A 20,470-nucleotide genomic window follows, 5' to 3' on the forward strand; every position below is an offset into this window, starting at 1 on the left:
CTGCTATGAAGAGAGATGAGAGTTTTCTTACTCAGTACAGTCAAAAGGGAAATGCTCCTGGTGGCCAAGGAATGCAGAGTTATTTAGTATCCTTGGATCATCCACAGAAAACACCACAAAGAGAGGGAGACAGGTAAGCAGGAATTTTATCACAAAAACCATAACCACTGCTGCCACCACAGAACCCTTAGAAGCAGAAGAATATCTTCAGGAAATCCTGACCACTACATGAGTACAGCAAATACAGCTCAAATGTTGTACAGTGTTGTACAGTGCTACAGAAAAAAAGTGCAAAGAGGAATACAAGCAATGAAAAGAACAGGTTAAAAAAGAGTCTTTCTGCACAACAGTTCAGTTCATAAAGAGCAGAACTGCACATGACTAGATCAAAGCCTTAGCACTACTTGGATAAGAACTAACATAAACCAAGAGCCTGACAAAAAAGCCCCCAACAAACCAAGAGCCCACACACCTTTTCTCCAGCTTTGAAGAGAATAATATTCTCTTCAATGAATGGAGGAAAGAGATTTTATTTCTTTCCATTATTTACTCAAGACAGTAAATAATGCCTTATAAAAGTGATTTGGATTTATCTAAGTAAGACTAAGTGAAATGATTATTTCCCTTTGCTTACATAATATAGTAATATCATTACAACATTTATATTGTCCTGGAAAGAGACCCATAATTTGGTGTGGCAGAAAAGCAAACCAAGCAAATAAGAGGAGGCACAGATTAGCTTGTAACCAGGCAAAATTCAGAAAGGCAAAGGCTTGCCCCCACACAAACCCAAAGTGCCTCAAGAAAATAACTGCAACTTTCATTTGTTCATTTTTACTTCAAGCAAAGTACATTTTGTGGTTAAGAGTGCAATCATAACACCAAAGCTGCCACTTTGCAAATCAGAACTGCCCTACAACTGTAATTACTACACACTGAGGAAACCTAGGTCCTTGCTTAGTCAAGAATAAGCAAAAGTGCACAAAAATATACCTTGTACATTCAATTAATGTGACCCTCAGCCGACCTTCTGTCAAGAGAAAATCCTGTATACAGAGGTCTCGATCTTCATATTCATCAGCTGGCAATACTTGACATGGAAAAAATGGCTTGAACCTGAAAAATACAGAAGAGACTTCTCTTAATTCACATTACACAACATGAACACACAAAAATATAAAAAAGGTAACAGGACAATAATGAATCTTTAACACTCTTTAAAAAGAGAAATTCTGCCATTCCTATGTATTCATTGGTCAAAAGGAATGAGTAGGAGCTACTAAAGCTTTTTGAATGCAGCAGACTGGACAATTTAAACAAAAATTGCTTCACAGGAATAGACTGAATTACATTTACTAGCACTGATAATTTTTAGGAAGTGGGAAGCTGGTAAAAATCACATGGTATTTTTATGATTGCAAACATGATTTAACACAAGAGTCCTACTGCAGTAAATATCTTACCAGGTCTTTAAGTTAATCTGCATAAACATCACAGCACAGAAAGATGAAAATGTGCTATGACCCTAAAGCTTAAACTTTTTATGACAGTACTGTGGTGCAGTGATGAGCAGTTCCCTTTAGTTACACAGATGGATTCTCCTCTCACTTTGTAAAAAACTTTAAGTGGCTCTTCTTAGCCAGTCTTCTTGAATAAAAATAAAGATACAGGTATTCTAAACATTTGCCCTTGAGCTTTATTTCCCTCACTGCAGCACATGATTCACAGGAAAAGCAGTTCATGTTGAAGATAACTGTGCAGAACACCAGCTATCTCACCACATAATTCTGTCTCTTTGATTAGAAAATGCTGAGTTATAAATACCAATTTGGTTTTTTAAGCGATAGTGCTGTGATGTCGGACACAGCCCTGATCTGAGGGAGGGAAGGAGGGGGAGAGGCTGCACAGCTGCAGCCCCATCACATGGCTGACACACACAGGCAATCCCAACAGCAAGGGCCACAGCCCTGCACAAAGAATGATAGCACAGCATCTGTGCTAAAGTTTTTGAAAAACAAAACAAACCAAAACAACAAACCCTCTTACAGGGTATTCCTTCTTTCTGTCTTTATTTATTGCTCTCATTTCCCAGCACTGCCTTGTGCCTTGGTCTCCATCCTCTGCCACTGATGCAGCCTCCCAGCAAGTATTTGTGTGGGGACTCACAAATAGCAGGAAAGGAGCAGCAGAGCCTGCAGGATGGCTCTGCCATTTCATGAGAAAGAACTCTTTCATAAGCACTGTTTGCTCAACCATCAGAGGCATCTGCTTGTCACATTCGGAGACCACAAGATGTTCAGGAAACAGTCACATGGAGCTGAACTGAAGAGTTTCAGAAACTCAAATAAATAATTAAGCATCCTTTAACTGTCAGCACACACTTTGGGAGGGAGCTCCATGCTCTGATTCCAGACACTTCGGTTCTGTACGAGCAACAGCCTCATACAGAGCCATGAGAAAGTAATTTCTTTTGTTCTCTTTGTGAATAAACACAACTCAACACTCCAGCTATTCTCCTGAAATCCAATTCAACTTCTAACTTTAATTTGATTCCAAGTTTCACCCTCATTAACTCCTTCATAAAGAAAACCATTTTGAAATATGTCGCATAAAAGTACTCACGTTTAAATACATTTTTTTAAAGGTCTTGCACATGAAAAATATGAGGCTATTAAATCACTCTGGCCATGGTTTAGGTTTATGAGTACACCACAAACAACAAACTCAAAATATGCCTTGTTCAAGTACTGACTGATCTGGCACTTTATCATAATCTTCCTTTATAGCTCTTGAATTACTAAAGTAATAGCAAACATCATAATGGTAGGGAAAAAACCACCAAGATGACCCCACTGTTCTGATTCTGCAAAACTTCATCCCAGTTCAGGGCCTGGTCACCTCCCCACCCAGACCCACCCCACATTTCTCACTTTAAGCACAAGCAAGGCTACCCTGCTCCTGATGGGAATCATTTTTATACCCTCAAAATACAGACTTAGCTAAGATTTTGTTAGGCAGAAAAGGATGAGTTAGGCAAGCACACTGGAAAATAATAATAAGTTTTGAGTGAATAGGCTTGAGGATTTTTAAGCACTAATAAACTGCTTTTCAGTTAGTACCAGCAACTGCCAGTAGTCCTTCTCCCAAATCTATTATAAAGATAGTTTTCCATGGGAGCATCAACCTAACAACAACCATTCTGAGCTTCAGTGACTTACTGAAACAAGATTTCTGGCAGGGAAAAAAGGCAAAGGAAGAGGATTCAGTAGGTTACCATTAGCTCTCCCAATTTCTGCAAATACCATGCCTAAAAGTGTTGCCATTTCACCAGGTCTTTCACTTACGTATGCACACATCCTGCAGGACATCTACAAGAACTCAAACTTGGCCAAACCTATTTTATATGCTAAAAGTAAGAACAGAAAAGCAAAGTAACAGACTGAAACATTCCAGTAAGGATGCAGACAGATCCACCTACTCATTCAAACTAAAAACATCATCCTCAAGTGACTTCAGAACAAAGTGTTGGTACAACACACACTGCAAGCCTTTGCTGCAGCACAGAATAATGAAGCAATCCCCAGAAAAAGCTATTTTCCTTGCTAGATTAAGACAATGTTTATTGTAATTTTGATTTCTATTTTCAAAATCCTTTAAAAATTTTATACAACAATGAATTAAATAGGACTAATTCTAAAATACCAATATAGTTATATACATGAATATATAAAACACTTAGCAGTGCATGGGGGACTTGGTGCAGCACTACTTAAATCTTCTACAAATACAGGATTAAAAGGCAGTCTCAACATCATGTTTAATTTCCAAGAAGCATGTATGTTCACATTCTTATCACAACTAATTTGCAAAATCATTAGCAAAAAAAAAAGAATACATCACCTATTTCCATTGGCACTAGCAACGTACAAAGAGCTGAATATCTCACATTAAATGCATTTTTAATGTTTTAGTGCTGCTCTGGAACCTTCCAAATTTATATCATAGCACTTATCTATTTAATTTACAGAGAGTTTGTGCATTTCCAAAATTAAACATTTGACAAATTACTACTTCCTGTATATTTCAATTACATACTAGGGAATTGAAGAGTTGTCAGAATATTTAAGAAGAAGACACCACTATTTATTTGGAAAGACTTTCCCACTGGGAGTTGGTGAACTAATACAGACTCAGATGGGGACAGCAGGGTGGGACCATTCCCTCATGTTGTAAAACCACACACAGGAAATCCATGCTGCCAGCAGGTCAGGCATCACAGGCTCTCCCATCTTTTTCCCCATGGTAGGAAAAGCCCGTGAACTTCCCCACCTTTTAAAAGCAGGGCACACCTTCTTACCAAGCCATCATCCCTCTTCTTCTGTTTGGCAGGACTGCAGCAGGCCAGCAATGGATGCTCTCTCTGCAGAAAGTCTCTGTAAGTGCTTTATGTTAAATGCTTATAGTGCCTTTTCAACTTCTTTTTAAATTACCAGAGTCCCTCCACAAACTCATCTTACTTGTCCAAAGGTCTGAAATTCAGACAGCACAGTCTTAAGAAAAAGCTAGCTAAAACTTGGGATTAATATGAAGAGGAATATTCATCAATCATGGGACATTTAAGCAAATGAAAAAATCTCAACTCCACAGAAAAAATATTTAAAAGAAGCTGTAGCATAGAGAGTGTTTCTTAACAAATATTGCCAGATACAAACAGCAAAAATTCCTCCTTCACACGAGGAATCAGTCAGATGATTATACTGAAGGCAATTAAGATAAAGTTACTGAATTAATATATAGGATTAAAGGTAGACACTAAAATAGCACAATACTAAGCTCTTCCATACACAAAGCACAGCAAAAATGTTTCCAGCACTGCAGGCAGTGTCTCCTTGACGTGAAGGACTTCTGCACTCCCTTCATGCCAGACTTCAGAGTCACTTCAGCGGCTCATTGCCTCTTCAGTGACTCATTCCCTCTCAGCAGCACCTCCCTCAAAGTCTAGATCAAAAGTGTATCCAGAAAAACCCCAAGCACACGAAGCTTCTTCCCTTCCCCTCGAGTTCCTTCAGCCTGGAATGGGAGAATTCTCCCTTCCAGCTGGCGGCTCTGGGAGGCAGAACTCATCTACTTGGAACAAGTCTGGATCTGGTGATTTAATTTTAAAGATGTCTGACCTACATTCCCTTTAATTTAAATTCACCATTCTGTGATGATTGTTTTGTGGTCCTTTAGCCAACTTTTAACAGAAAAGAGGACAGAAGTCTTTTATACCTTAGTTTAATTAACCTAATCCCCAAATGAACTGCTCACCTCAGTACCTATTTAATGATACTTTTACTTGCATGAGGAAATCTATTGAGAAATTAAAAAAAATTGATTTATCTGGTATGATTACCATATGCTTCTGTGTCTGCTCATTGCTTCAGTTAAGAATATCCAGAATCACAGTAAAAAAACCCAACAATTGTTCAGAGCTAAACAGAGCCAGAAACAAAATTCAAAAGCTGTCAGTATTCCATCTCCTACTTGGAGAAGTAGAAAGTCTTATGGTTTCATTTCCAAGGGCATGAGAAGGTGGGATTTTGTAGAGCTTTTGCTAAGTGAGAATTTTTTTTTTAATAAGTTATAGGAGAAGTTTTAACTTATTCTCTGGTTTTAAAAGGAAGTTTAGTATCTAAAACAGTATTTAAAATTACTGACTATCTGTTTAAGACCACATTAAACACTTGAATTACATGAATCCCAGCACTACTCTATTGACATAAAGATAAAACATTTTCAGGTTTGGGAGTTTTGAAGTTACACTAACTGAACATTTGAATTTTCATAAAGAGCAAAGAAGATTTTAAACCTTAGAAGAATCAATTAAACAAAAATGCAAGCATCTTCAGCATAAAGCAACTTTGAATGCATTGCAAATCTTAATTTTCATCTAGAATGCTAAGCAAAGCTCTATCACAATCTAAAGAGAGACTGCATTTAGAAGATTTCAATTTTGCAAGTGCTACTGTATGTGAAGATTCCTCTATCTAAAATACTATTGAAAGAATAACTGCTGGATTTATTTTCAGTTTGGGGCTTAATCAAAAAGTTCAACTAACTATGCAACAGAATTGAGTCATTTTTAGATTGTGTTTTTCACCTGAGTCACAGAAACACAAGTCAGGCACTAGTAAAGCATGTAAACTTCAAAGAGGGATTGAGAGCAGATATTTTAAGATACAAAGAAGTCCTTTATTCTTACACTGCATGTAATTTAAGATGAAGTTTTACTTCTACAAAAATTCTAAAATATTACAATCCACTCCTAAAATTACATGATCACCTTAGTAAGATTTTAGAAGTGCTTATCAGCTAACATTTACACTTGCCAGGTATTATAATGTAAACAGCTTATATCATTCTTCACACTGAAGATATAAAAATGAGGTTTATCCTTATTTTGAACAAAAAAATAGTAGCAGTAATAGTTGCTCTATAGATTTTGTTATAGATGTTACAAAAGCAATTCTCCAGCTTCCATTAATTTCTCAAGGAATAATGGTGCTGCTGAACTCTATCAGTATTTACACTCAGGGACTTGAACAATTCAATTTAAGGCAGATTTCTATAACAAGTAAGACTTATTTCAGCTTTATTCACAGCCATGGAAATCTGACTTACAAGCAGCCTGAAAAAACCATTGCAATAAGATGGTGTTTATTTTCTAGGAAGTTTTATGGTAAACTGCAAATCAGATCTAGTAATCCACCCACTGTCTTACAGGATATTCTGCCACACACATGTAGGAGGCTCATACACACAAGGTCTCAATATATGAACAGTCCCTTTTTTTTTTAAACCAAGACCTCAAAAGGAAATAAAAAGGATTTTACTAGCTTTTTTTTTCTTCAAAGAAACTTCACACATTTCCAGATTCTTAAAATAGTTTTCTTTCTTCTCAGTAATTCTGAGGTATATCTTGAATCATACATTCGAGACAAGACACTTCCCAAACTTCAATTTGTTCTTGACTTCCACAAGAACAAATAAAAGAATAAATGCAAACAGTCTAGCAGCTTCTTCAAAAAAGATCACCGATTTTTTTCTTGCTTATATGACAGAAATTGCAAATACAACATGGACAGTCTTAATGATATGGTTTTACTGCCTGCATTGGAATAGCCACAGGTAAAAAAATCTAACCAGAATTTCTTTCTAATCACCACAAACCAGATCAACTTGACCATGTGCATATTCTTTTGTATTTCAGGAACACTTCCTAAATTCTAAATTCCAAAAATACTTAAACAGCTTTGTAACTTAATATAGTCAATGTCTGATCCCTGTTTCCAGGTTCTGTTGATTCAAATTAAGGGATGAAAATCCTGCTGTAATTCTGACAGGATGAAGACAAATTTTCCCTGTCTAACCAAAAAGCCTGAATTGTTGTGGCTTTGCTCCAAATGGGACAGAAAATACAGAATGTGCTTATGTTCACGTAGAGCTGAAAGAGAAGTAGGTGTGGTTTAGCAACCAGCTTTTAGGCATTCAAGGAAAATAGCAGCAGGAAAAAAATAACAAAAAATAAAAAGCACACACATAAAAAAAGCAAATAAAACCCAAGCCACCCCAAAACTCTACCTTCAGCCAACTGGTTTAGAGGTTGGTCCCAGTGACTGAGGCAAACATTTGTTTTTGCTCACTTCAGTAGAATGTTCTCCCATAAGGAAGTCTCGAGTCTACAAACATCACCTGTCTGCAATCCGGGTTAGAGCAAGATTAAGATGTTCTATGGGAAGTCTGAGCTCTGAACATGACTTACTCATTGAGCTGAAGAGTTTTAGTCCTCTGCTCTAAACCCTAGCCTCTACCCATGTGAAATACAGTGACATCTCTTAGGCTGCTGAGACAGAACACAATGTCTCACTGCTGAAAGCAGTCCCTGACAGCTGTAAACCAAAAGTGAAAAAATATTTGTATCTGCTGTAAATTCTAGGCAAGAGAGCTGCCTAAGGTTTATCCTCATTCCTCCAGTTAAGGTTTAAAAATGCTCAAACTGCAGAAGTTTCTCCTCAATCTACATTTATCAAGTCACTTCTGACAAGGCAGAAGATGCTCCAATTCACAGCCTGAGAGCTCAGGCTTAGCAGTAGCATTTTCAAAGCTGAGGTGACTGCCAGCTCACCCTGAAGCTGGTTTGCAGAGAGCTCAAGGACTGCAGTGCTGGGGAGGGCACAAATGGACCCAGGGCCACACCATGGCCATGCACTTGCCAGCTGAACCCCAAGCAAAGATGACACCGCAGGCAAGTCACAGCATTTTATTTATAGAGCCACACTGTAAACAGGATCAAGTAACACAGAACCTCAGTCTGGACATGACCTGTGGCACCACTGATGACAATCAAACACAGGAAGGGTTTGTGAGGTTAAATAACAGGAAAGATTCCTGCACTTTCCAAATCCTGCAGCACTCGTGGCACGTTACACTTAAGACTTGTGATTACATTTGATAGAAGCAGCTGCTCAAATGATGAATTTGGATACTTTCTCTAATTTGCTCTTCTTTCAGAGGATCAAAAAATAGAAAAAAATTCTGAGTTTTTGCAGAATTGTTTTAGAACAATACCACTGCCTAACACTGCTGTTCCCACCCCACCTCCCTTTCTAATTCACTGGGCTCTTTGCTTGGAAACATTAGGCTTGTTTTGTTTCTTCTAACATAATTGCATCAAGTTTTGTTAGCAACTATACAGTTATTCTTTAAAAAAACACCAAACCAACAAAAACCACACAACTGTTGAAGTTTCTGTAGTCATTTCCCCTGGTTAATTACTTAGGAACTATTTACCAAGCCAGACCATTCAGAGGTGATCCAAACACCACCAGGAAGCCTGGTGCCATGCCACCACCAGAGTGGGATCTTGCATTTCTACTCTTCCTACTTGAGCTCAGGCCAACAGGAATAATGGTTTAATAATGGTTTAAACCATCTACTACACAAGTGACATTTATGAAAAAGTCCATTTTAATTTTCACTACTCAATGGGTTTCCTTTAAGATACTACATACAAAACCTATGTGACAGGATATTTTCACAGGTTTAAGTACCATTTAAAGCATTTTACATATGTGGTAGTAGTTACTACCAGTATTACTATCTTCATTTCACTGGCAAACACGACAATCTTGTACTTAATGCCATTACAAAAGTATATTTTAATATTTGTACACATTTCCTTCTGAGTGAGCACTTTTCATAGAAATGTTGCCATTGACACTGACACATGAAAATATCCTGCTTAGCATTAGGTCTCAGTAAAGAAAGTCAGGAACAAAGTATGTGAGTGTTATGATTTCCATTAGATACCATCAGATAATTTCTACAAGACAAAGTATGAAATAATGATTTTGAATTTACATCTCAAAGTGTCCCTGCAAGTTTTTCAGCCAGAGCAACAAAAAAACTGCCAAAAAATTAATTCCCAAGTGATTACCCTAATTTAATTTTATGCTCATCATATCTGGCAATTAATTACTGCCTTTGAGTGTGTGTAACAGTCTGATTAATTATCAGTGGCTGATCACTGTAATACACTCTGTTTCAGAGAGAGTGTATTGGGAAGCCTTCAAAAATGTGTGAACTGTACTGGTGTAGCAGAATTCCTCATGAAGCAGCTTTAATGGAGGGGACACTGCTGCTCACAGGCCATTCTGCTGAGCTCCAGCAGCACCAAACAGCAGAATTAACACTTTATAAGGTAAGTTGTATCCAATAGCTTTAATGTTAAACCGTATTAGAGCAGCTAGTAAGGGAAAAAAAAAACCCAAACCAAGCACTCTCCAGAGCCCAGCTCAGGGCTGAACATAATTTCTGTGGATTTTTTACCTCACAAAACTTAAGGTTTTCCCCCTCTTTCTTTTATTCTCTGCTACACCCAGCATCTGCTGGCAGTTTGCCCAGCTGTGCTTGGCCACAGACAAGTCTAAAACACTGCCAGCCTCCAGCTGGGTCCTACATGAAACAGTCCTGAGAAGACTCAACTCAGGCAGGGCTCCACAAGGGTAGGGTGTGCTTAGGGAATCAGATGTACCCAAATGGCTCTGGGCAGGTGTAGGAATCTTCATCACATTGGATCACTGCTTGTTTTCTGCGTGAAAAGATGGTTTGAGATCGTCACACAAAGTTTTCTGCAGTTCCACAATTCAGGGATTTAAACAGACTGGGGTGACACAAATTATCTATTAATGTAACCTAACTATGTGAGTTGCTGATTTCTCTCCATACTCAGTTCAGAAAATAAAGCTTATTAATCCTAGAAGACATGTTGCACTTAAAGTCTTTTACTATACTCTAAAGAAAAAATAATATCAAGAAAACACAAATGCTGCAACAGTTTTAAATCAAACAAGTGTGAACATGAACTGCAAACACAGGAGCATCCTGGGTGACTTTAGGCCATCCCTGCAGGAATGCAGAATAAGCAGTTTCCCACAGAAAGCCAGAACATGGAATGACCAGCTCCAACAGTGAATCTGGCTGAGCTTCACCAGCACTGCACTGCTCTACCCCACTAAAACCCACTGTCCTCAGCCAGGCTGCTTTTAAAAGCTTTCTGATCAAGTGCCATTTGCCAGTAAAAGATTAACTGTTTCATGCATTTAATAGATAGAAATAGGTTTGACAAAAAAGCCTCCTACATTTTTACACCCAATGAACTACTGAGAGCTGTATTAGCTACAGATCTTCACAGGTAAATCCTGTGTCCTTTTCCTTGAATTCATCTCCTTCAGGAAAACCCAGGGTTCAGCTCCACGTGACAAATGGGGGACATTAATCATACTATCTATCACAGAGTCTAAAACTCATAATACAGCCTGTAGAAGGTGGCTCAGAACAGCCAATTCCAGAGCCTGAACACACCTCCTGCTCCAGCAGACAGGCTCAGAACCTGTCCATCCATTTCTTAGAATCCACACATTTCTTAGGTGCCTACAGTTCAGGAAACTGATTAAATCCTATATGATCTATATTTTGAAATAAATTACCCTTAAAAATACTGTTTATTTCATATTTATTTAAATTCATTGAAAGCAACACAAATTAGGACAACTGAATAAAAAGATCCATATTTGTGCTCACTGAGCAGCATGATCAGTTCAAGGGCAGAGTCCAGATGAAGAGAAATGTGGTCTCAATGCTGGTGCATGCAAAACACCATCAACTATTACATAAATCTCAGCAGATTTTCAGTCTTTATTCACTATCCACATGAAAGTTCACTGCAGGACTAAGATCAAGTAACTTCTAACACAAACCAGCAAAGGATTAAATGAGGTAATTTTCTTTACAGTATTATTGCACAGTGTTTTATATACTGTACAAGAAAGTAAGGAAGAAAAGCTGAAGGAGGTCCTGTTTTCATGCCAGACCAGTTATGCCTATTGGATTTCCATCTGCAGCAAAGGCAGATGCTAATGACCAAAATGTATTCCTTTATCCTGTACCTTCATCCATCACTCTCTCCAACTGAGATTTTCTCTTTGCCCCACACCTCTGGTCTCCCAATTTTTTCACTAATCCATCTCAAGTCAGTGATGTGTTAGTTCCTCACCCTTGTAGGTAAGAATAGGAAATATAAGATTTGTTGACTAACCATAGAAAAAGGCTCACTCTTACGCTGAAAAGAATGCCACCTGTATGCTGGGAAATGTCTGGTATGTAGCTGCTCACTCATTACTTCTGACTTTACTATGAACAAGTTTCAAACTGGCATTCTTTCAGAATTCAATCTTCCCAGTCTGAAAACTCATGAAGTGCTGGAGCTGGGGAAGATGACTAAAAATCACCCTTCTAAGGGTTTCAAAACCCTTAGAACCAATGGATTTGAACTTGCTAGCCACATAAGATTTACATACAGCCATTGTACCATATAATTTCATACAATCTGAAGAAACTTGTACTTAGTGACCCTCCAGAAATTATGTATGCCTGAGATGGAGCCCTCCCAAAAAAACCCCAAAAAACCAGTAAAAAGCTCTGCACTACCAAAATCTTCCTTCTACAGCACCCTTGGAAAAAAAAAAAAAAAGGAAATATTTATTTGCTGTTCTGAGGTTTGGTTGTGTTCATTGTGTGTCAGGTTGCCTACAGACCCATTTATCCAATTCCTGTAAGACAAAGAAAAACTGCTTGTCCACTATTAAGATGATTTTCCAAGCATGGAACTACTGACTACAGACAGAGCTACTGAGTGAAATTATCTCCACTTTGCCATGACAGAACAGTCTGTGCTGGCATCATTCAGGGCAGTATCTCTGGGACAGTCTGAAAATCACACTGCTGCTTTACCATCAATTTTTGCAGAGCAGAAAAGGACTCAGATCCTGCAGGGTTTTTAATGCTTTTGTACAGTAGATTATTTTTGTACCTAAAACAGGCATGGCATTAAAAACCCCAATAAACAGAACCAACAAACAAATCACCTTTCTTTCCTGTCAGCAGCAGTAGGAATGAGAACTTCAAACAGGAGTGTCTTACAGATTTAACTAGTGAGAGATTCCTATCAACTACTGTAGAAATTCACTCAGAAAGAAAAACCCTCCCTTTGCAGCAGCTACAGAGAAAAGGTCTCTGAAGCAAAGACATGATCACAGTCCCAAAATCTGATTATTTCTGGTACTCCTGCCTCATCATATGAATAATACATGCTTTTTTTTATTTTATACTTTTTCCAATACCTCAATTTCCTCATTATGAAGTAATTTCTATTGTAAAACACATTTCAAATCAATATCTATTTCAATTACTTCTAGGCTTAAGTTTTGGCAAAAATAAGTATGCAACTCTCAAATTGTATTCTATAATGGTAAATAAAAATAGGCTTGTCTAATTGTTCTTCCCAGAGAAATTCAATATAGCCTCAGCTTCCAAATAAAGCATAAAACTATTTAACATGACTAAATATATTGCAAGTGATCAGTTCTAAGGACAATTCATGTTGACAGTGGCCAGAGGAGGTCCTCTAAACACCCAATACAGAAATGGTAGAAGCAATGCTTTATGAGAATATTTACAAAAAAGAAAGTTATTCCTCTCTGTGGTAGCACGCATTAAAAGAAAGCAAACAGATTTTCTCAAAGCAGACTAGTATCAATACAAAATAGTTGGGTTTTTTAATGTAACAAACCAAGAAACAAAGTGTTCCCAAAATATACAGAACTGACCCACTGCTTAAGCAGCACCTCGTCTGCTTAGATTCTGAACAGATGAACTTGTGAGATGTTTAATTTAAGAAAAAAAAAAAAAAAAGCACCTGTCAGGTTTTTTTACATCATTGCTTAAGAAACACCAGGAAGTTCAATTCTGGCAGAAGAAGCACTTTACATACACACAACAGGCTTTGTATCTTCGTTATGGCAAAGTGTATTTTTACTGCTTAGCAGGAACCCAAAACTCAAACCTCTCCAGAATCTAAAAGCAAGATCAAGAGCTGTGCAAAAGAGCAAAAATACACCCAAGTATTAAGAACAGGCTGGACACAGCATAATCAGTGTACTGATAAGCCAGAGGTGAGAGAGGGCACAGCAAGGCTGTCACCATAAGCAACTTAATAAAAGGTTAATGAGCAAGGTAGAGCTCATTAGAGAACTAACACAGATGAACCCATCACTACTGCAACGGCACCATCAAGCAAGGAGACAGACACCTGAAATAGTCCCTACTCTGTGCCTCTAAATCCTATTAACCACTTTAATAGTCACTGTTAAAAGGACATGATAAAGTTAAAACCAACATGAACAGCGTCCACAGCATTAAAGAACTGGTTGAGTGCATACAATGAAAAACCAAAGGCTGGACTCAGGTTACAAGATAAACTCCACTTTGTGCTGATAGCATTCACTGCCCTGGTCTATTAAAAGAAATCTACAGGAAAACAAGGTTGTATTAGGTTTTTCCCACATCTGAACAAGACACTGCTCTGACCTACCAAAATGTTTGCAGAAAAAGCTGTTTCCCATTTCTATTATAAAGCAACAAATACATTAACATTAAATACAAACATTTAAGTATTGCTATTATCAATAGAATTGCATAAGTCCTTTATCAATTATGACAAAAAAAAAAAACCCAACAAAACACAACAAACCCAGCCTACATTCACTGGATTTTACCAACAGCCTTACATCCAGGGATTTCCTCAAATTCTACTATTCTATTTCACAAGATAGCAATTCCCATTCAATAGCAGAGCAGCTACAAAACAGAGTGCTTTGCCAGACACAAACACATTTATTAAAGAGACAGAGAAAAGTGATTACATGCTATTAGAGTAAAACACAAATTACTGCTTATTAGTTTAGACATAAAGCACAACCCTTCTTTTTCAATTAGTAGACAATTGCTTTTGGGGAGAAAAATGTGTATAAAATGCTAGACCAACTTTAAATGCAGCTTCACTGCCTCTCCCTATAGACTCTGAGGAGGGCAGCAGGAATGCAAGATGCCTTTTCCTGCTTTCAAGGTACAGTTATGCAGATCACACAAAGCCTGTAGAAATGGATGATACCAAATAGGATCTTACTCATCACTGCTGTGCTGCATAAATTTTGTACCTAACTGGAAAGAATACAAAGTACTTGAGGAGTAATTTGGCTGTAGTAACAGACAGTGCACATATGAATAGACATTTTTTAAATACAGTGTTTTGTAACCAAATAACAGAGGAGGCCAGGATCTGTAACAAACTGAGTTATAACATGTTCAGAATCAACTACCAGCAAAAGTTCTCTTCATATGCCATTCACCACTCAGTAACAACCTCTAGAAGCTGCCTAATACAAAAGATAAGGAAAATAGCATATTTTTATATACTAATTAACATCTTGAAACAAGATAAAACTCCTTTGTGGGCTTCAACGTGGAAGCCACCAGAGAAGCAAAGTGCCCCTTTTGACCAGATAAAGGGAGAACTCCTCACACTCCAAGTACTTTTGTTTACAAAGTTGCAATCGCTGTTATCCAAAGTTTTATTTACAAAGTTACTTGAGCAAGAGCAGTGAGACATCAAAAAGGTTTTGAACTACACATGGAAGCAAATACTATGTACTTAAAGACATATAGGCAATAGGGAAAAAACTGGGAGAGAATGATCACATTCCACATAGATGAGAAATTTTTAAGCTTTAAATAAGGTAAGAAGTTATTAAGCAGCTGTGAAACTCCTGACTTTCTCCTAGGTATTCTTTGCTAAGAAATACATTAGCATACCATAATCCCAAATCCAATGTAATCTTACAATTTAAAGCCCCACTTTTGCATTTTATCAGCAAGGGACTTGATTTTCCAAACCAGCTTTCAGTAACACCTGAACTCTCAGCTCTGCCACCCCCTAAGAGTGCACTGTTACTGCTCAGCTGCTACCAAGTGTGGGGATTCACCTACCTAAATTCAGCCTGGACATGCTGGGGAAGAATTTGTGGATTTAGTCTGTGCTCCACAAAACTCTGGGCCCCTGTGGACACCTCAAGGTTCCCACCTGAAGCTGTAAATGCCGTGGTATGGACAGATGGGACACCAATGAGCCAACCTTCCTTCCTGAGGACAATTCCATTCATGGGCATTGAGCCTTGGTGTCCCCTTCACAACACAGGGGTTGGAATGATACCTTCAGTACAGGGCATAAAATGTAAAGGTCAAAAGCACCAGAGCAGGGTTGGACACTTTCACTGAGCACAGCACTATCCAGTGGGAAAATCAGCTATGATACTGCTTTTTCCTCTGAAGCATTCATGGATTCCCATCTCCTTTAACCACAAAGAACATTTTAAGTTAACAGTTAATTCTTCTTAGTTTTAGAATTATTTATGCTTCATATATCATTCTGAGTGTCAGTTACCTTCTATCATCACACTGCTCATTTCTGTTTCAGGCTCTGCACTCTGCTCCTTTCTTTATTTGCCCTTCCAGTCCCTCATCACACAAGCCTCATTCGTTCTTTATGGTGGCAGAAAGTTTGAGAAACACGTGGAAAACTGAGTGGTCTCCAAGTAAATGGTGAGAACACCTCACTGTCCACGTGCATATCTCAGAGGCAAAGTGAAGATGTCTGTCTTCATCTGCTGGAGGGGAGGAGCACATCATCCATCACAGGTTGCACAGGAACCCTAAAAACTTGTCTAGGAGTGCAAAGTTCATTTGTTCTGTCTGGGTGTGCTGAGAGTGCTGACTCTGCACCACAACTGTGCTGTCCCAACCTCTCCTTCAGGCTCCTCTCCACTTTACAGCTTCACTCTTTCCAAAACAGTAACAGAATGGAAGCCAACTTGCTGTGACAGCTTCCCTGCTGGCCAGGGATTGCTCTCTTCTGGAGAGCAGCTCAGTACCTCAAAACTGGAAAGAACCACTACATTACTCAAAAAACCGACTTATTGCTCTGTCAGGGCTATCCAAATCTTGGATATTTGAAAAATCCACTTTCATGAGAGCACTTCTACATTCAATTGCAGGGGAAGCAGCTGAAAAGTCTTCAGAAATTACACCACTACAAAGCTAATTACACTTCAAAATTCAAACAGGCATTTTCAGTTACTCATCTTTCATGAATTTCAGGGAAAAGGCTCATTGCAGAAGAATGTTGCAAACAAACCTAAAATCCTTAGTTAACACATAACAAAAGCTCAAAAGAACAAACAAAAGAGAAAGGAAACGTGGTACCCTAAGAGTGGCAAGACACAACAGAAAGGAAGCACAGTACCTGAGCACCACAGTACTTCTAAGACATTCAATATCAATATCAGCAGCTAGAAACAAAGTGAATATGCCCCTTGCCACTTCTGCTACAGAAGCATCAGTGCACATTTCATTATATTCACTATATAATGCAGTCTGGGCTGCAGTCCGTGCATTTGTAAAAGAAAACTACTACAATACCAAAAAAAAAAACAAAAAAAAAAACCAACCCAAAAACCCAGAAGGTCCTTCTAAGTTTCAATTACCACAGCAGTGGTGATAGTTCTCTTATCAACTTTCAGACTTTCTCCAAAATTTACTGAGGGAATTAAGCAGGCCAGAATGCAAGCAGACTGCCTATATCATGGGATCTCAAAAATATTCCTTAGACAGTGAACTCTGCCCTTTCTTATATTAAGTAATAATCACCTCACCCCTAGAGGTAAGCAGCAGCCACAAGTCTTGCCCTGGTGGCTCACCAGCGGCAGGAGCTTGGGAGGACACCCCAAACACACACACTCTCCATGAAGCCATCCTCCTACCTCTTCCAAAGAGGGACATCGTGCTCCTATTGTCACACACCTGACAAGATCCCCAAACTTTTCACACATATTGATTCTGCCACTTAGTTACACCCAGATGAGGGCATAGAACAACCTCACTGTGCAAGGCTTCTTCACCTGTTATAAATGGAAAATGATCCTTCCTTTCAGGAAAGCTCCTGCCAGCAGACAAGCAATGTACCGTGCTAAACAACCATTAAGAGCAAAACAGCAACTCAGCTGCACAGCACCCAAAGTAACGCTGAGGACGCAGGCCAACTCACCTGATTTTATAATTGGGTAAGGTGTGCTTGCGCTTAATTACTTTCTTGAACTGGTTGACTATGATAGAAGTGAGCTGAGGCATGGGCCTCCCTTCAAACTGAGACTTCACCTCAAAGAGTATCACGGGGTCGTCCATAAAAGAGAAGGACCAGTGAGTGAAGGGCAGGCGTGTGAAGACCAGCTTCAGCCTCCCCATCACCCGGGAGATCTTCACGAACAGGTAGGCCGACTTGCCGAACACCAGGTCGGCATCGATGGCCAGGTGGAAGCCACCATTGTATTCCAGGTCTACCTCAAAGGCCAGCTCCTCGGGACAGCCCTCCTCATTGCAGGCCACTGGCCGGATGAGCTTCACGGACTTGAAGACAGGCAGGACATCGCCGAGAGAGACCTCCCTGAGGCTGAGCCCCTCCAGCACCTTGCCTGTCATCTTGGCCTGGAGCAGCTCCTCGAACTCCACCTTGATCTTCTTGATGACCCAGTCCCTGACCAGGGCAGTGTCCCTGAGCTCCCTGAAGAGGAAGAGGAAGATGGCATTGAGGAAGTGGCACGTCTCCTCGCGGGAGGGGGCTGGAGGGGGCTCCGGCTGCTGCTGCTGCGGCGGTGGCGGCTGCTGCTGCTTGGGGCCGGGATCGGGGCCCGGGGCGGCGGCGGGCGCGGAGGCCGGGGCCGGGCTGGGGGCTTGCTCCGCGGACGCCGGGCCGCCAGCCGGCTCCGCGCCCTGCAGGTATTCCCTGAGGCCATGCTCGGGCGCCACGCGGGCGTAGACGATGCCGCCGTACGCTCCGTCCGCCCTGGGGGGCTCGGGCTTCCTCCTGTAGACGAGCAGGAGCTGCACCAGGAGCGTGAGGCAGCAGCCGGCCAGCGCCGAGAGCAGGATCACGTACAGCAGCGGCATCCTCGGGCCTCCGCGCTGCCCCGGGCGCGCCGCCCTCACCGCGCTGCCGCCATCGCGGGGGTCGCGCCCGCGCCCCGCCGGCGTTTAACGGCCGCGGCCGCCAGGGGCCGCCTCATCCGGGTCCCCCCCGCCGCTGGCCGCGGGGCGGGGCGGGGCGGCTGCGGCAGCCAACCAGCGGTGCCGGCCTCGCCCTCCTCGCGCTCCGATTGGCGAGCCCGGCGGGTTACGTCATGGCGCCGGGCGCCGCCGTGGCGTCATGGCGCGGCGGGCGTGTGCGCGGGGGAGGGGGGGGAGCTGCGTGGGCGGAGCGGGGCGGGGGCGCGCGGAGGGGTCACCCGCGGCCGTGAGGGGCGGCGCGCGCGCTCCCGAGAGCCGGCCCGGGGCGCGCTGCCTGAACTCGCTCCCGAGACCCATTCTCAGGGCGCGCTCCCCAAACTCGCTCCCGAGACCCATTCTCTAGGGCGCGCTCCCCAAATTCGCTCCCGGGACCCGTTCTCAGGGCGCGCTCCCTGGAAACGCTCCCAGGGAATCCTCTCCCGGTGTGCGTTCCTCGTTCCCGCTCCCGGCCGCATGGTCCCGAGACCCTGTGCTGGGGCGCGCTCCCGAGACCGCCCCCGGGTACGCGCTCCCCTAATTTGCTCCGCGGCCACAGTCCCGACACCCGCTCCGGGCGTGCTCCCGGTGCGGCGGTGCCCGGTGCCCGGCGTGGCGGTGCCCGGTGTGGCGGTGCGGGCAGGGGGACGCGCCGCCCCTGGGAAGGTGACCGGTGTCGGTGGCGCTTGGTGGCCTGAGGAGCACCGAGGGGCGGTGACGGAAAAAGGACATTGAGCATCTTCAAAAATCGGCGGGTGGGTGGGGATTGTTTCGGTGAAATTGCTCCGGAGAGGGGCGATGACATAAAGTCTGTTTTCGTGGGCGTTGTGTGACTTCCTAGAAACCTCCGTGGTTCCTGCTGATGAGAGATGCTTTTAGCGCATTAAAAATAAAACCCCAACCCTGCCTAGATGACATTTTATCCAGCTCTGCTATTATTGGTGATGAGATATAAATCTGTTTCCGTCTCCTCCAGCTATCTACTTGTGCTTGAAAGTCGTCATTGAGTGCATGAGGTAAAAAACCCTACCAAACCTGTGGAGAAAAGGAGCATGAAGAAAAGAAAGCTGAGAGCTTTGCATGATATTTCAGCCTCTGATGTGAGTGAGACCACTGCTGCCCTGTGGGTAGGACAACCAAGGACAGAGGTTTCTTTTAGGACAGACTGGCTTCGATGAGATCCCAGAGGAGAGCAGAGGAGGGATCTCACAGCCCAGGCTGCTCAGTACCCTTGCAGGGAGGTGACAGATGTGGGCTGTGCAGGAGGCACAGCCAGTGACAGCCCAGCCAACCGGGGACATTGGACATTGCAGGGAGGATAGACATTACAGCACTGCTTTAAAACCACTGAGCGAGGAGAGGAAGGAGAAACGTGACATGAGGCAGGGCTACAGCATGCAGGGAAAACGTGTGACTCTTCAGAAAGGGTCATTTTGAACATTCTGAGAGGTTAATTCGGAAGAGCCATTGAAATTCGGCTTACAGAATTGTCATAGGAAGTGCCCATATTTTTACTGTAAAATATAAACATATATCCCAAAGAAACTCCTGTTATTCTAGTCCAGCAAACTCATTTAAAGGCCAGATCAAAGATGTATATACTGCTAGAGAGTGTACAGCTGTACACTGTTTTTCCAGGTGCTTCCCCTTGTCAGGGGTAGTCTTTTCTTTCAGTCTTGAAATAGAAGTTTTATGATTTCTGAAAGGCAGCAACAATTGAGACAAAAGTTACTTTAATGATTAAACTTGTTTTTTACACTCTTTTCCACTAAATACCTAGCTAAAAGTCCTTTGATTATGTTATACTGTAATAGAATAAAACTCATGCTCACATTGTTGGTTGTTTTTTTCCCCAAGCTCCAGAACCGCTTAAAAATGCGAACAAGAGGAGAAGAAAATGTGAAATTTTATTACCAAGAAGATAAAAGCTCTCTTCCCC

The 20,470-nt window shown here is 41.4% G+C and overlaps 2 protein-coding genes across 2 annotated transcripts in view; both read right to left on the minus strand.

Annotated features, from left to right (window-relative positions):
* The window catches only part of PDZD8 (PDZ domain containing 8), a 52,322-nt gene extending 33,743 nt beyond the window's left edge, over positions 1-18,579 (minus strand). Inside the window, exons 1-2 of the mRNA XM_071446010.1 lie at positions 17,540-18,579; positions 994-1,116 (exon numbers count right to left, since the gene is read on the minus strand). Coding sequence (XP_071302111.1) covers positions 994-1,116; positions 17,540-18,438 — 1,022 coding nt within the window. The 5' untranslated portion in view covers positions 18,439-18,579. The remainder of the gene's footprint in view (positions 1-993; positions 1,117-17,539) is intronic.
* A 190-nt stretch (positions 18,580-18,769) lies between these two features.
* On the minus strand, positions 18,770-19,270 carry LOC139599062 (putative HTLV-1-related endogenous sequence). The gene has a single exon (XM_071446025.1). The coding sequence runs from the start codon at positions 19,268-19,270 to the stop codon at positions 18,770-18,772; it is 501 nt and encodes a 166-aa protein (XP_071302126.1).
* Positions 19,271-20,470: the final 1,200 nt, after the last annotated feature.

The sequence above is a fragment of the Agelaius tricolor genome, unplaced genomic scaffold, assembly GCF_023055355.1.
Source record: "Agelaius tricolor isolate 1412-34295 unplaced genomic scaffold, bAgeTri1.0.p SCAF_22, whole genome shotgun sequence".
NCBI lineage: Eukaryota > Metazoa > Chordata > Aves > Passeriformes > Icteridae > Agelaius > Agelaius tricolor.

Coding starts and splice junctions, on each gene's coding strand:
- LOC139599062 (XM_071446025.1), bottom strand. CDS start 19,270: ATGCTCAATGTCCTTTTTCCGTCACCGCCCCTCGGTGCTCCTCAGGCC.